The following is a 17,437-nucleotide window of genomic DNA, read 5'->3' as shown; positions in this document are numbered from 1 at the left end:
ACAATCGTCCAAGGGGACAGAGGGTCACTGAGAACTAACTAATAACGCTCCTGAGAAAGCAGCTGAGGTGCAGGTAGAGAGGGCAGCCTTGAAAGACCTCACCTCTCCGAATGAGGGGACATGGAGGCTGGAGGTTTAAGTTTGCGGGACAGTGGCCACAAGAAAAGAATGTGGTCGCTTCAGTTTCCTCTGTGAAGTGGGAACCGAGGTCATCCCGTGGGAAGTGTACCGCAGCTCCCCAGGGTCAGCTCAAGTCACCGAGCCCGTACACTTTGCAGCCAGAGCAGGTACAAGGGTCAGACAAGGTTAGGGTGTTGCCAAAGGCTATGCTGAAAGCCAGCTATGCTGAGAGGTTCTCAGATGGCCTCAGAAGGCAAGAGTGAGCTTCAGCAGAGGGTGGGGGGTACCAGGAAGGACAAACCGCTTCAGGAGAACTCTCACTTCGATGCTGAACGAGCAAAGAAAACCTGGGTGGTCATGGAAAAAAACAAACCAGTAGCATTTTCATCAAGTCCCTGGCATTGTCACTGACTGGGACAGCTGGCACGAGAGTCCCGTGTGGAGGTGGAGAGCAGATCACGTGCCTCAACTTGTACAATTGGGTGGACCCATCAACTCTGGGGCAATTTTTGTTTTTGTTTTTTTTAATATTGGGAGTTGCTAGTAGAGTTCTTAATATTATTCAGCAGTTTTCTCACTGATTTATTTTCTCACTCGTTCACTCGTACTATGAAGGATCCTGGGAAGAGCTGTTCCTTCCATGGAAGCTTCTGCAAGTCTGACTAGTCAGTGAGATATGGAGAAGATGAACGACCACAGACCCGGGGCCTAATTACAATTTATCCAGGGCCACCTTTAGCCTTGTAATAGCCATTCCGTGTCTGCCTCTCTCTGGTCCTGATGTCCTGACACTAACAGATAAAACCATTTGGAATGTATTAAAACAAACAAACAAACAAAACACCACTAACTAGGGCATCGACGGCTTGTAGCTGAGTCCCCCACTTCGCTTTGCTGCTACCTGACTGCACACCTGTTCCCACCAATGCATTTAGAAAGCATCTTGGTTTATGATCTTCTCTGTTCTGTTACTATAAAAACATCTTCAAACTAGTACCACACCCGGCATGGAATTTAGGGTAACCTAAATCTGTATTCCTCCACCATGGTGGCCCATATTTAGCTTCAGAATAAACTATCTCTAGCCCTTTGGGGATGAGAGTTGTGTTTTTGCATTGGCAGCGGCAAGGTAGATAGTTCAAAGTGCTTTGCATCTGGCCTGTTTACAAACGATCAGATTAGTTTCCAGGGACGTTTTCTGGTAATGAGCCGAGATAAGCATGTTGGGGTGGGGGACTGGGAATGGGGGGCAGAAGAGAAGACTTACGAATGAAAATTATATTTATTCTCCCAAACAAACTGTGGCAGGAACGCAAACAACAAGGTTTAAAATAACTACCAGGAACAGCCCGGGGCCAGACAGCATCTGAACCTCCTTCCCTTCCCCTAACCAGACTGTTGTTTCCAATAAGCAGGGGCCAGGATCAAGTTGGAAATGAAGGAGGAAAACGACTGTAGGCGTGGGGTAAAGTCTTTTCCATAAGCAAGTGTTTTTGTTTTCCTGTTCCTGGATGCTTACTATATTTATCTCAGGCAGAGCTAAATTCCTCTCCCCCACTTTTGGCTTTCTTTTGTCTTTGCGCCTTTGAAATAATACACATCTACACACTCCCGCTGAACGGCTGCTGCTGTTTGAAAGGCGAGCCGTTTCTCTCACTTCAAATTAAATAACGAGTGGGTAAGACGGCTTAGTCCAGCTCTCAGAGGATGCTGAGAGCAACACTGGGACAAATCTCTAATAGCTGTACAGGAAAATTAACAAGATATATCAAAGAATGATGCTAGCTGGTGTTCGGGCGCACACCCCCACATATGTTAGCAGGAATCATTTTCAATTACTTTTCCTAGTGATCTATGGAGTAAATGCAATTAATTTGGAAATTTAATTCTCCGTCCTTAGGGAGGCAGACCTAGCAGTTTAACCAGATGATTTCCAAGCAGTGGCTTATAGGTGGGGTGTACGGCCGAGAGGAATGCAGGCACTGCCTTCCAGTAGGCGGAATGGGGGATGAGATGATAGCCTAACCCTCCCTCCAGACACACATTATTCTCAAGCCCCACCCCACCTGCATAGCTGAGCTGTGCTCATACTGATACATTGTAGGGCTTGCATCCTCTTCCCAGAGATGTAAGAAAGCCGGGGCTAGTGTCAGCCCTGAGGGCTGGGACAGTGACGGGTAACACGAGCCTTCCTCTCAGACAAGTGGTCAGACAGTGGAATCAACTTCCGGCTTCATTTTTAAAAAACGTGGACATGCTGGCTAGTTTTATGTCAACCTCAACACAAGCTAAAGTCATCTGAGAAGAGGGAACGTCAATTAAGAAAATCCCCGCATAACATCTGGTCTGCAGGCAAGCCTACAGAGCATTTTCTTGGTGTTTGATGGGGAGGGCCTAGCTTATTGTGAAGGGTACCACCCCTGGGCTGATGGTCCTGAGTTCTACAAGAAAGCAGGCTGAGCAAGCCATGATGAACAAGCCAGTAAGCAGCACCCCTCCATGGCCTCTGCATCAGCTCCTGCCTCCAGGATCCTACCCTGAGTTCCTGCCTTGACTTCCTTTGATGATGGGCTAAGATGTGCAAGTGGAAGCCAAATTAACCCTTTTCTCCCCAACTTGCTTAGGTCACTTGCATGGTGTTTCGTCACAGAGAGAGTAGCCCTAACAAGACAGTGGGGAAATGACGTGTGAGAGACAGAACTTCATGGTACCCACACAAGAAGCCATGTTGAAGAATCATCCCAGTGCTTTTGCAGTCTGAGGCAGGAGGCTCAGGGTGTTCAAAGTCGGTCTCTGTGTGTGTGTGTGTGTGTGTGTGTGTGTGTGTGTGTGTGTGTGTGTGCGTGCGCGCGCGCGTGTGCCCTCACTTGTGTATTCACATGTGGGGGACCAGAGGTTTCTGTGAATATCCTTCTCCTTCACCCTCCATCTTCCATTCTGAGACAGGTCTGTCACTGAACCTGGAGCTCGCTGTTTCAGTGAGACTGGCTGGTGAGAAGGCCCTGGGATCAACCTGTCTCTACACCCCCAGTGCTAGGATTACAGACAAACATGCTTACACATTGTACCCAGGACTGGCGTTCTATACTCCGGTCCTCATCCTTGCTCAGCAGGTGCTTTACCCACTGAGCCATCTCACCAGCACCCTTACCAATCACTGCATGTTCCCACACCTCGGAAACGATGGTTCAGGTCTTACAGACATAACTTAGATCCGAACAACTCCATCCTAGTGAGACTGGACATACTCTGATCACACCATATTACCTTCCCTCGCTCATCAAGCAACCACGGGAATCCATATGGGATGCGAGCTGAGTGCTGGGAAGCACCCCACAGACGTAACTGTAAACATGATTCCACACCTCAGTTCCATCCAGCCACACGGTCACTCTGAGAAGCTGGGACAGACACACAGACCATAGTTACCTGAGCTATGACATCTGAGATTGAGGCACATCCCACCAGGAAACTGTATTTGTGTTTTAAGAGAATGCCAGCATGAGTCCACGCCTGCCGGAAAAAAGAGAATTTTCAGTGAGACACAGCTTGGATTATGGTGTTTCTGGCATTACGGCTTACCAGGTATTCCTAAAATACTCTCTACCCCTAAGGGTCATAGCAGTGGGTTTGCCAAGCCTTTTGCTGATATAAGTAACTTCATCTGGCGGCTAGCTTCGTGCTAGATCAGAGTGGATGATGGCACACACTTATTCAGTAGCACTGATGGGGAGGTAAGCTGACTGGTTGGGTTGGGTTGGTCTCTGTGGCTGGAAGCTGACTGACTAACAAGAGGGGAGGACACTAGAGCCCCCGGAGCACCCTTGATCCCTAAATTAGCTCTAGATTAGAGCTAAGGTTCCAAGGTGGTTCTGAGAGACTGACGTCATTGGGTCAAGAGCAGATCAGGGCTCTGAAAGAATGTGGTCTCCTGGATCTGAGCTGGTTTTGTGTGCCTGAAGGAGGCTAGGCAGAAGGTCCTAAAACAGGCAACCCGCAGCTCAGCCAGCAGCAGGTGGGGAGGGTGATGCTCGCTTACAACAGCATCTGTGTAAGAACTTTACGTCTTACCTCAATGGCCAAGTAGACCGACAGACTGCCGGTTAGATTTCTGTCACCTTGACACAAGCTAAGGTTCATCTTACAAGAGAGAGTCTCAAATGAGGAAATAGCTCTATTAGAATATGCTGTAGGCAAGCCTGTGGGGGTGGGGGCGGGAGAATGTTTGATTGATGACTGATACAGAACGGTTTGGCTCATTATACAGTTCCACTCCTAGACAGGTTGGCCTAGGTTGTATAAGAAAGTGGGCTGAACAAGTCACAGGAAGTAGGTCAATAACTAGTGTGCCTTCATAGTCTGCTTGGTTCCTGCCTCCAGCTCCTGCCTTGGCTTGCTCAGTGATGGACTACAATCTGGAGTTGTGAGATGAAATTAACCCTTTCCTCCCCAAGCGGCTTCTGTCCATGATCTCCATCACAGCAACAGAAAGCAAACTAGAACACAGAGACATGTGATGGCGCCTGAGCAGAACAGGATGGACAAATCTCCATGCCTAGGTTGAGAATTTGTGTAGCAGCGGCTGCCTTTACTCCCTTCTCCAGCTCCGAGGTCCCAACCTGTCAAATGGTTTTGTTTTGCTTTGCTTTTTAAATGTAGCTAACATTTGTAATAGCATTTTATAGGTTGTCTTGTTGTCTTAATGCCATCTGGGTGGAAAGCTGCATGACTTCTAGCAAATATCTCCCCAACTGTGTTATTAGGATAGTGCTGCAGGTATATACACGTGCATGTGCACATGTACAGATGTGTGTCTAGGTGAATGAGGGAGAGAGGTTCTTATAAAGGCTCATTATTACAAATCTATATCTAAGGATAGCTAGACATATAGGTAGTGGATAGGTAGTAGATAGATAGACAGACAGACAGTTAGATAGGTCTAGAAGAATTCAGCTAGATATAGATATCAATAGATTGGTAGATGGATGGATGGATGGATGGATGGATTGGTAGGTAGGTAGGTAGGTAGGTAGGTAGGTAGGTAGGTCGGTAGATAACAAAGCCTAGGATAACTCAGATAGATAGATAGATAGATAGATAGATAGATAGATTGCAGACCGATAGATAGATAGATAGATAGATAGATAGATAGATAGATAGATATAGATGAAGGATGGATGGATGAATGGATGGATGGATAGATGGATGGATAAGGTAGATAGATAACTAGAGGTCAGGACCAAGGTCTAAACATAAAATTTGTAGTTCTTATACAAAGAATCTGAAGTAAGTCTCTCTATATAGTATTTAAAATATTTTTATGCATGAATCAGTTTCTCACACATGAAATTGGGTGTATGATTTCCCAGATGTGGTACCACTCAGGGAACTTTTGGATTTTTGAGATCTGGGTCTGGGGTTTGGAGTGAGAGATGCTTAACTTGTGCTGAGCTTTAAAAATGCTGTTGTGGCAAATAAAACAGCTGGCAGGGGCCAGAAGGCAAAGCATCTAAGAGTCTGCGACAGCCTTCTACGACAAGTCATGCGTTCTCAGAATTCACTGGGTAGTTACCACTCTCTGTTTAGATCCTCTCTGCCAGGTTTCAGGAAGGACAGAGTGACATCACAGGCTCAGTCTGTCCAGCTCAAGCTTAACCCGTTCAGCATCGAGGCCTGACTCGAGAAGCTCCAGGCTCCTGTGCACAAGTGTGAGGACCATATGCTGCCTTGCCTCTGACCTGCCCTCGGGTTCACCTCTCCATCAGCTCTCAGGGGCAACACAGCTGGCCAAAGTAGCGAGAGGAAACCTCTCACTGTCCGCTGCGCTGCCCACTGGTGGCCCAAGCCTCCCACCAACAGTAATTAACAAAGGATCCAATGGAAGACTTTATTATTAGCCACTACATGTTGTTAACTTTGTATTGTCTCTGTATAGCTACACCAAAATGAATAGAAATAAGCCTCATCTTCACTACCATGGACACAGGATTCATTAAGGTTCTTGGTCTCTATGATAAGACTGGTAACCTAGTGATGACATGTCCCATCAGGATGTCCAGGAGAAGCACACCGTGAAACCCATGTGTTCACACCACACAAGTGGCAAGTGTAGCCCCCATCACCTGGAACTGAAATCAACCATGAAAAAGCACGTGATAACCGAATCAGAATGTTCAATTGTGTTTTCTTGCTGTCTGCTATAATGTGTGGCAAATATATATATATATATCATAAATTGATGAGAGACACTGGCTAAGAAGCCCAAGGAACCCCCCTACACTGTAGGTAAAACCGATAAACTGCCGAGGGAATGAGCTTAATGGTTCCTCAGGAAAAAAATTAAAATTAATTAAAAATTAACATATATATATATATATATATATCCCCAAAGAATTTAAAGTACGGACTCAAAAGGGTATTTGTACACTTGTGTTCATAATTTTAATCACAGTAGCCAAAAATGGAAACTACAAATGGGTAGATAGGCAAAATGTATTATATCTACACCAGGAAACATTATTCTGCCTTACAAAGGAATGAAACCCTGGCACATTCTGTAACAGAGAGAGAACACTGACAATATCTAAAATGAAATCAGCCAGGCAGGAGAGAACGAACAATGTCTGAGTCCCCCGTGCAGTACTTTAACATAGTCACCTTCACAGAAACAGAAAGTAGAACGCAGTTTCTGGGATAGGGCGTGGAACGGGAATGGCTGTCACATGCAGAGAGGCCCTGGAAACTGACTGCGTAGAAACATGAGTGCTCTTCTACTATTGAACCAGACACACCAAAAAACTTAGAATAGCAAATTCTATGATAGACGCACTTGCCGTTAAGAAGGAAAGCCCACAGTTTCCTCCACTTACCATGGCATCCATAAAAGGGAAGGCAGCGAGATACAGGAAGGCCCTTCGTGTTTTGCTCCCCACAGACTCATCCACATGATGCAGCTTGTTGATGATGTAGTACCCTAAGTCACTGTAGGCTGCAGGGACCAAAACAAACATGGTATTTAGAAAAAGGAAGCTTACATGAATTTTGTCTAGAAAACTTAAAGTAAGTTTAAATGTCTTATCTGCCTTGTTGTAGAAAAGTCAGAAAAGCTATAAGAGAATTATGTTCAATCTCATTCATCTACTGGGGGCGGGCGTGGCTTACAGTGACCCGGTACTTTTATTAGTGTGTGAGGCAAGCATATGAGTTTCACCACGCAGAGGAGGTCAGACTATATGCTCCCTATAAACCTCAGATATCCCTGAATGATATTGTCCTACGCACTGAAAGATGTTTAGTGAGCTGATTTTCCTCTGGACCTGCTAAGTCTTGATTTACCCAACTTTTTATTGTGCACCTGTGATAGTATTTGGATATTATGACGGAATGCTGGATGGGAATAGTTGAAAATAAATACTTAAATACTATTAGATATTTACCAAAAGAAAACTTATAGAATTTAGCGTGTGTCTTCCTCACAAGTTTTCAAGTGAGCTTTTGACACTTGCCAGTCAGTGCTCAGTGCCACTTCTTGGGAGGAGGGTGACCAATGCTAGAATTGTCCTATGCAGTAGAAAGTGATATGCAGTTGGTATTCTAGGAGTCCTGTGTCAAGACTTGTCATGGTGTGAGGCTGAAAGCAGAGAACATCCAACACACACATGTGTGGGTTGTATACAAACCCAACAAGCAAGAGAAAGAGAGGCAGGACTTGAGGACCTGACTCCTCAAAAGGGCAGGCTGTGCTAGCTTTGATCTCACTGACTCAGGCTAAGACAAAGCGAATCCAAGCTCTGCAAGGCTTTCCACATGCTACCACGTGGAAGTTACGCTCTACAGCTGTGAATGTGTAAACATGTGACACCCAGACAGGAATCTGACACAAGCGAGCTAAAGGGAAAAAGAAGAGCCACCCCCCATGCCAGCATTTGAGGGGCAACCTATCTCCCCACAAACTAGTCAGCAGAGATAATGCTCCATCATCAGGATCAGTCTTGAGTCACAAGGCTTTTGTGATACTGCAACCTTGAAAGTGGCCTTTAGGAAGGAACCTGAGACGTGTCACTGGGAACTGCAGAGGTCATACCGGACAAGAGCTGTGTTCAGGGGGGGGTCTCATGTCCAGAGAGCAAGGCAGGGTTGAGGTGAGAATCAAGAGACAGCTACAGAGGTGAAGACAGGCGTCAGGATGGGAGAGTGGCACCTCTGTCAAGGCCACTGAGGTGCAAGAAAGGGAGCCCAGGGAGAGGACATCCTGAAGCAGACAAGGAGCATGAGGAGATGAGACTACAGCGAGGGGCGTGAAGGAGGCAGCTGTGCTCCCAGCTGTCATTTGGACCAGAAGCTCTGACAGAGATGAGAAGCAGACAGGTGGCCTGAACTGACCCTGGAAGGCAGCATGAGAGCTTTAGTCTGAGTCTGTAGTGAGGTAAGACGCACATTCAGACCAGCGCTCAGCGGATGGAAACTCAAAGCTTGGATGCAAGAGTCCTGCATCTCACACACAGTCTACGCTGGGGGGCAGAGCCATGGTCTCTTAATCACGGACACTATTTACTTGTGTATGTGTTTCTATGCAATCGACAGATGCTCACTTGGGCAGGGTCTTTCAAGGAGACCCCTACTCTGGCAGAAACGCCTGTAATAAAGGCAGCGATGGCCCACGCAAGAGCACGGGGCTGCTATGAATAGCTGCGAGTGGAAATCCCTGGTAAAGGTTACGGTCCATGGAGCATGCCAGCTGACAGGACCTGACTATCGAGCTGATACTGAGGATCATGGGAGAGGGGAAGGCTGTGGGCCAGAACGGTGGTGACATGAGCAAACCATGTCTCCCTGAAGCTCAAACATCAAAATCCTAACCCCTGGACCTCAGACTGTGATCTTATGTAGCTATAGACTTATTGCAGATATATGATAAGGTCATATAGGAGTGGGTGGGTGTCCAACCCCATATGACTAGTGACCTTGTAAAAGGGAGAGATTGGATTCAAAGACAGCTATGTATGGGGTGTGGGTGGGGTGGGGAGGGGGGTGGGAAGTCCTTCTGAGGGCAGAGACTCAATGACACAGCTCCACACCAAAGGCTGCCAGGAAAGTCTCAGAACCAAGGAGCTGGCAGAGGGCAAGCTGTTCCTCAACGTGCTTAGAAGGAAACAGGCCTGTCTGTACTTTGATCGCAGACTTGTGGCCTACAGACCTGCCAGACCGTACATTTCTCTCCTTTAAGCTGCACGGTCTGTAGGATTTTGATACAGCAGCCCCTACAAATGACTGCAGGTTGGTTCCGAGCAAGGTGCTTTTGTTTTAGACTCTGGGGTGGTAGATGTGTGCGGCTCACAGCAGGGCATGTGATCTGCACCTGTTGCCTGGCCATAGGGAAATTGGCAGATGTGAGCATCCAGACACTTGCAATCATGTATTTTCGATAAAGCAACAAGATGGAGCTTTTTTGGTAGGGTCCCTGGGGTAAACAGAAAGATGAATGACGACATAGGCCCGTGGGCTTCTTAAGCCTTTCTCTCAGCTCTGTCTCTGGAATGTAGGTACCGCATTATTCTTCCAGTTCCAGGGCCTGCCCAGCTCCCTGGGCCCGGCTTCAGGAGCATCTGGGATTCGTGGGTCCAAGGGTTAGTTTTCTAGCTTCTACTTTAGAACCTTCCTGTTTCAGCTGCTGAAGAGAAAACCTGGGGGCCAAAGACAGCTTTTCTTTTTTTTTTCCAGATTTATCTTTTCTATGGTAGAGGAATCTGATTGTACCTCAGTAGCTGTTTCCACCCTAGACATTGTGTGTATAAAATCCCGAGACCTGTTTGCATCCCATTTCTCCTGTTCCACTCTCTCGTGCCAGCTGTTGAGCTATTTCCAACCCAGCTGAAGCTGGTGGCTGTGGTGATTTGTGTAAGATGCTTTGCATATAGAGTCTCTCTCTGGTGACTGCTCTAGCTGCCTTGGCAATGTTCAGTGAGCTTCAGCTTCTAACCACTGCCTTACCGAGAGTGTTTTCTAACCATTGCCTTACCGAGAGTGCCCTGTAACAATTAAACAACGCTTTGGAACAGATGCAAGCAGGCTTCATGACTGCAAACAGCAGCGGGACACTTGCTTGACCTATGCCCTGGTCGGACGCTTTAAACCAGATCAAACAAAGGGAGGAAGGCCCTAAAAACTTATAGATCCAATAACCTCAGCCAACGGAGGACAGCCCATTTTGCAATCAGTTGTTCTCAAACCAGCAGGGCTAATAGTTACTGGTACTTATTGCAAACTATAAAATACTCACTTCAATGAAAGGCAGTATACAAAAGACAACTGAGGCCCCATCTACTTGAGTAAGTTATAATCCGCACATTTCCAAGATGTTAAATTCAGAACACCTGACCTAATTCAAGTTCCTGAGGTATCAGTGTGTAAAAGCCTCTCTAGGACTATTTACTGACCCTTTGAGTCCTACTTATGAGGCCTTTGTAGGAGCGTGCAAGTTCATCCTGGGTTTCTAATGTATGTATTGCTTCCAGAGAGTGTGTACTTACTGGCTGATAAATCACATTTAAATCTCTTCGACAAATACGTGTTGAATGACTTATTCATATGAGGCACCGTGCCAGTCACCCAGCTGTGCAGGGGACAGCTTTCTGCATGAGGGCTGGGACACTGACATATAATTAGATCCCACTACTAAGCTCTGTACTGTGAGTTGTTTATCTGGAAAGCACAGGGACGACGGGGGTGGGGGGGTGGGGGGGGACAACGAACATATGAACAAGACCTTGGAGAAGAAAGATCCTGGAACCATGCATAATAATATAAGCAAGTAAACATGAGATCATAACATGGGCACCCAAGACTTACTGGTATACTTGGCAAAGTGGGACTCACAAGTCACTATGGCCGCCGGCTTCTCACCAGAGGGTACGTTGTATAACTGAGCGAACAGGATATAACCCAGGTTGTGATAACTACAGATTAAACACATGGATGGACTCATTGTGCCCAAAAGAAGTGATTGTATACGTGTCTTGAGTTCCTCCTGTCTCTATAGCAACACTCTGATTTCTCAGTTTCCTTTACCACACACTAAATAGTTCATGTGCCCACCCCTCGGCCCTGGGCTGGCCAGCAATGTGTTCCAGTCAGTAGGCTGCAAACAGTGTGGTGGAGTAATACCTCTGACTCTTGACTTCAGGATACTTGTGCCTCCACCTGCCACCTGGAGTCTAGCCACAGCCATCTCAAAAAGGCCAGGCAATGGGGCAAAGCGACCGACCGACCGGCTGGACAGACAGACAAGGAAGGATACAGAGTGAGGATAAGAGCTCAGCAGAGGCCACTCGGCCACGCCCAGAGGGCTCCCTCAGCACCAGCACACCCACATCCTGATTTCAACTGACAACAGGGGTGTGTGTGGGTCCAGAAAAGTCCAAAAGGATCACCCGCCCAGTGATCTGGAGAACAAGAGAAACAAACATTTGCTTTCTAAATCACGGAGAGTTCTGCGGTGGCTTTTGTTTGCTGCCTTGTTTAGTTTTTTGGTTTAAGACAAAGTCCCAGGAGGTGCGGGCTGGCCTCAAACTCACTCTGTCATGAGGATGTAATTGATATTCTGGCCCCCTCTGCATCTACCTCCCAAGGGGGATCACAGGTGTGCAGCATCACATCTGGACATCAGATCCAGAGCTCTGGGCATGCTTGGCAGTTCACCAACTGAGAGGCATCCCCTCCCTGTGGTGGCTTTTCAGATAATAAATGGAACTGATTATTCTTAACACTCTGACCGGTGTGGCTTTCCATGTAGATCCCAGCATGGCAACTTAGGGTGAGTCTGTGATTCATGAGTAAGCGGGAAGTCTGAAAAGGTAAGGTAAGACAGACAGACAGACCCAACCTAGAAATTAGTAGAGATCATTTTAGTTCCCCATGGTAAGAGTCCACGCATATTCAGTTCCCTGGCTGGCTTCCTTGGCTCCTCCAGAGCATGAATCAGGCTCCCACTGGGAACAAACATACTGAAAGCTAAACCCACAGCAACAGGTCCCTCTGTCCCTATGAACAAGGAAGTCGCAAGCCTCACAATGTCCTTCGAGGTGAAAATAGCATGGGCTCAGCAGACACTAACTACAACATCAGGTCATTGACCTGTCCTCGAGACAGGTTGGGTGTCACCTGTACCGTGACTACCAGGCTTAACTCAAGGATGGTGGTAGAAAAACCTGTCTCTCTCTGGTGAGTCCAAGGAAGAAGTCACGGCTATGGTTAAAACTCCAGGGGGATGATGCTAAGTGGCAGCCACCCAACAAATATGTCTGAAGTTCCTGCAAGTCTAGCTAGAGCCAGGCTGTGGGTGTGCTCGGAGCTGACAGGAACTTGACAGATAAGGAATCTTCTAGATTTAAAGCCTGCCAAATCTGACACAGTTCCAGCTGTCTACTCTTGCTCCCATGGCATGAGGCCTGAGTTGCTCAGGTGTCGCTGAGGAAGAACAGGGACCATCATTCCCTGACGAGCTTTCCTGGGGAACGGCCTATGTGTCGGGTGGAATCTGCTCCAGCTATGTCCAGTGATGAGAAGACAAAAGAAACAGAAAACAACAAGCAGGACACACAAGGAAGAAGGCGATGTTAGCTACTGTACATGCAATGAGAAGGACCCATGGCAGGTTCTTTCCTTTACTGGGACAAGAACAATTAATAACAGATGGTGCTACAAGAGTGTCTAGGGACCACAGTCTTGTAGCCACTAACTGGTGCACAGAGATGACATCGGGTTGAGGAACCTAAGGTGCTACATCTGTAGCCAGCTAGTCAGATACAGACATGGTTAAACTTGAAGCCCCTCCCAGTGAAGATGATCCCCAGGGATCGGCAGATCATCAGCACCAGTACTGCAAAGACTAGCATGTTCCAGGTCACTCAGCTGAAGTCAACACTAGTTGTGACGGGGTTCTGCAGTCTCTGGAAACATCACTGAGTGACACACAGTATTAAAAAAAAAAAAAGACCTTAGAGACCTGACTAAACAAGGCATCAGTTCACACCAAGGTCATAATGCATAGTTTCAAAACACAGCTGATTTTTCTAAATGTGAAATAGGATTTTTAGAGACCATGAAGTTTAAAAGATGCACATTAAGAACATAGTGACCTCTGTTGGTTAAAGCTATATTGAACAAACATTAGAGTAAACACGGATAACCTTGAGGCGTCACAAAGGTGTGGAGGGTGATAAAGACATACGGAGTATTGGGCACCCTATCACAACACTTCCCTTAATGGCGTCCTCTCTCTTTACTGATCTTCCCCACTGCCTGATGATCTCCCAACACGCCCCCACCCCCCTGCTTTCCATTCTTCCAGCAGATCTCTTCCCAGGCTCAGGCCCTAAGCTCTGCTACCTCGTTATATGGTCTGGCTTTAGCACATGTCAGCCACCCTCCACCTGTTACATTCAGGTCTAGACTCGGATTGCCCTGTGTCCTCTGTGTTGCAAACCCATGGCAGTGCCCACCTTCTCTTCATTTCCTTTACAAGCGCTTGCCCTTTGTGTTACGGCTTTCAGGTCCTACCTCTTCTCAAATCTCAGGTGGGGACGGTCCCTGCTTTGCTTTGGTTTACTCTGTCATCTTTCAATGCTCTCTTGGGCAGAAATTGGCTTATGCTAGAGCTTTAGAAATGGACACTGCTCTCTCTCTCTTTCTCTCTCTCTCTCTCTCTCTCTCTCTCTCTCTCTCTCTCTCTCTCACACACACACACACACACACACACACACACACACACATACACACAGACACAAACACAAACACACACCCCTTCCCACTGGCTACACCTACTTAGGGAGGTCATACAGCTGGCCTTTGTGTCTTTTGCACACATTTCCTTCTAGTTACTTAAGGTTCTGGAATGCTAGCATGATCTGCCCAGCACACATTCCATTGGGCACCAAGAGGGGCGATCTGGTCACTTCGAAGTGAAACAGTGGTAAGCCTAATTCCCGTTCTTCTATAGTCCCGGGAGGATCATTTATGGAGTGCCATCTCACCGTTCAAAGAGGAAGACAGATACCGGATATACAGAACAGTGCATTTCACACAGGTAAAATGTCCCACATTCCGTTCTTAGCATTACCACGTAGGAAAATGGATGAACTCTGCCAGCAAGAACGTCCATTTAGTGTAAAGAAGGCCTTATGTTGGGGATGTCTTAAAGAGTGAAACCAACTCGTAAAGAGCAAAGCAAAAAGGAAGCACAAATTCGGCCATTAACTGAAAACAGAGCAGAAAAGGTATGGCAGGGCTAAAACTGTGAATCAATGCTACACAGAAATAGTAGACATTAATAGGCAAGAAAAGTGACTAACTGGGAACCTATATACAGCCAGACAGACAGCGTGGAGACTGGGTGAGAGCTCACAGACTCCTGAAAGAAGAACAAGGAAAGAAAACGTGCAAAGATGCCTGAAGCACAAGAGCAGGCATGGGACAGATCAACATTTTGGTTGCCAGCCGGGCAGCAGAGGGAAAATCCCGAGAATCTAAATGTAGGCGTTTGAAACCAACTGCTGTGTGCTTCCCTGGAAAGCGGGATGGGTGTTTGTTTGATGGGAGGAAGAGAAGTATTAGCTATAAAACAGGTCAAGAGTAATAAAATAATTATTTAGTGTAAGTGGTATAAAGAGCACCTTTGATTTAATTTTAAGATCATATCATTTTAAAATTTCATTTCTAACATGGAGAAACCAATGGTCAGTCAGGAGAATGCTTGCCTGCCATGCTTGTGACTCTGTAGTCTAGCCCATTGCCTTATAACCTGTAATACCAGAGTTCAGAAGGGCAAGATAGGAAAGTCAGGAGTTCAAGGTTAATCTCTGCTCTAGAACACATCAGAGGTGCTTTGTATTCCAGAGATCTTCTTTCAAAAATACAATCTAATACAATGCCAAATCTTCGACTCAACATTTTCCTTATGACTGCCAATAACAGTCTGCTCAGCTTTTCTCTTTCTTGGTAGTTGTCAGATAGTCTCATCCAACTGGGCCAAAACAGGGAAAGCTGGATTTATTTAGGGTACAGATAAAAAGACTAATCGCAAAAAGAATATACTTTACTCATTTAGACAAGACCCTTGTGTTGCAATGTACGCCGTCTCTCAGTACATGCACCTTCTTTGGAAATGGCTCCGATGCAGCAGCAGGAATGTTTCCTCCTAACAGTCACCACGAGGGTGTGTGATGTGGATAGAAAGAAAGGTGCTGTCACCACTCCCGGCGTCCTTAAGCACCACTGAAATGGCCATCTCAGGGCCCGGCTGGGTACACCATCAGCCAGCCTCTCTTCTGCACTCCTCTTACAACAAAATCCCCTGCCGTCTTAGAAAGGAAAACCACCAAAGCCTTTCCCCTGTTGACTTTCTGATTCACAATTCTGTGAGCAAACACCAGCTTTCTGCGAATGAATACACTATAAGTGGTTTGGTTAATCCTCTGGCTCCTTTACTTTGTGACATTCACGCTTCTCATACAACCAGCGGCCATTTAAGGCACACAATGGGCCTAGGAAGCACCACTCGAAGGGCTCTGGGCAACCAGCTACCATACATGAGCCCTGCTAGTTTTATGCTAGTTAGACAGAGCTATTTTAAAGTCAGGATACTCTGAAACTGCACCTCATGAGGCTCTAGGGTCACCAAGAAGGCCCCAGAGGAAGTCCTGCTCTGATACAACGTGCTTTTCCTAGGTCTTCAGAAACCTGTACACAACCGCTGTAGCTAGAACCTAGCTTTCTTGTTTCAGGGTTTTTAGTCATGCTTTTGAATAAAGGAGCACCCAGGAACCCAGGAGCAAATTAATTTCAAAACCTGTCATTGGCTGGTTCTCAATATTGATAAGCATGAGTTCACTATAACATCCACCATACCTTTCTTCTTGAGTTGCTGCCATCTTGTCTACCTCCTAGGTACAGGCACCCACTGATAAAAAAAAAAAACACTCACTCTCTGACTCTGGTATCAGAGGCACAAAACTACAGCATTCCAGGGAAGGAAAATTGTTTTAAAATGTTACTGATCTAAGAGTACAGACTCTATTCCTTCTTCTATCTGAAGTCTTCATGAGAAAGGCTTAATAATTGCTGAAGACGCCACTTAGCCTACAACAATATTTAAAGCAATTGAGAAGAAAATGAAACGACCAAACCGAAATGCTGAGAGGGCAGGAGCCTTACCTATCAGGGTGTGGAAGACGGCAGCGATGGCACCGGCCACCACCATGCAGAGGACGGCTTTGGCCCTGTCTCTCTTGCTGTTCACGAACACCAGGCCCACATTTTTGAAGTCACTCATGGGCCCCGTGAAGAACTTCATCAAAGAATACGCCAGCCCGTAGCTGGCCAGCATTTCTACTGCATCCTCCTTGACTGCAGCGATGCCCCGGTTCAAGGCCTGCGAGGGAGAGAAGAGCCAAGGCAAACATAAGACACAGAACCACATCTCCGCAGAGTCCCACCACCAACATGGGACTTGTGTTTCTCGGGGAAACGGCAGGCAGTGTGCGGAGTGAATCTACTCCTAAGTTTATAGAAAATACTGGCTTTTCTGGTTTTGTCCACATTAGCTTCAGTTTGAGCTTTTGGGGAGGTGATATTTGCCCATTGGGAAAGTAATCGACCCAACAAGTGTTTGTTTGTAGCAAAAGATAGTTCTAAGAGGTATCACTTAAAAGGTGTTGTTTTGAAACTCCTAGCCTGGTGTAGTAACTCATGCCTGTAATCCCAACACACTGGAGGGTTTTGAGTTCTAGTCCAGCCTGGGCTACTCTGCTAATATTCACCTGTCCACACGTTCATCTGACCCCTTTTCTCTGGTCCTCATTCTCTTCCTAGAATATCCCTGTTTTGCTTTCCTGTCACATGTGTGCGTGTGCAGTTACATCTGGATCCACATAAGAGAAGCATGTTGTATGTAATACATTATCCCTCTTTTCTCTGTCACCCTCTCTTGCTCCCGGCTATCCCCTCCCTCCAGACCTTTCCCTCCCTTCCCACAGCCACTACCCATTTTTACAATAGACGTCACTGTTAGATCAGCTTTAAGTTCTTGGAAAGATGAGTGGAAAATGACAGGTTTCTCCATAGGTGTGTCCCCACATCCCACAAGCACAGCAACCCCCCAACCATCAGCATCCTGGCCCAGAGAGGGACCCTGTATAAGTGATGTCCCTGTATTGACACACAGCCATCACTCAACTTCAGTCTGTGTCCTAAAGTCTAATGACATGCATCCGCCATCACAGAGTCATCACTAATGACACCCTAAAGCTTTCACCCGTTTTGT

General features: G+C 46.6%; 1 protein-coding gene across 1 annotated transcript in view; it reads right to left on the bottom strand.

The window, feature by feature from the left end:
- Nucleotides 1–17,437, bottom strand: part of Ank (progressive ankylosis) — a 128,233-nt gene that overhangs the window by 34,113 nt on the left and 76,683 nt on the right. The window contains exons 2-4 of the mRNA NM_020332.4: nucleotides 16,330–16,546; nucleotides 6,990–7,108; nucleotides 3,550–3,633 (exon numbers count right to left, since the gene is read on the bottom strand). Of these exons, the coding sequence (NP_065065.3) occupies nucleotides 3,550–3,633; nucleotides 6,990–7,108; nucleotides 16,330–16,546 (420 nt within the window). The remainder of the gene's footprint in view (nucleotides 1–3,549; nucleotides 3,634–6,989; nucleotides 7,109–16,329; nucleotides 16,547–17,437) is intronic.

The sequence above is a fragment of the Mus musculus genome, chromosome 15 (assembly GCF_000001635.26).
Source record: "Mus musculus strain C57BL/6J chromosome 15, GRCm38.p6 C57BL/6J".
Lineage (NCBI taxonomy): Eukaryota > Metazoa > Chordata > Mammalia > Rodentia > Muridae > Mus > Mus musculus.
Note: the sequence above shows the minus strand (reverse complement) of the source record. Positions and strands in the feature narration are given on the sequence as shown.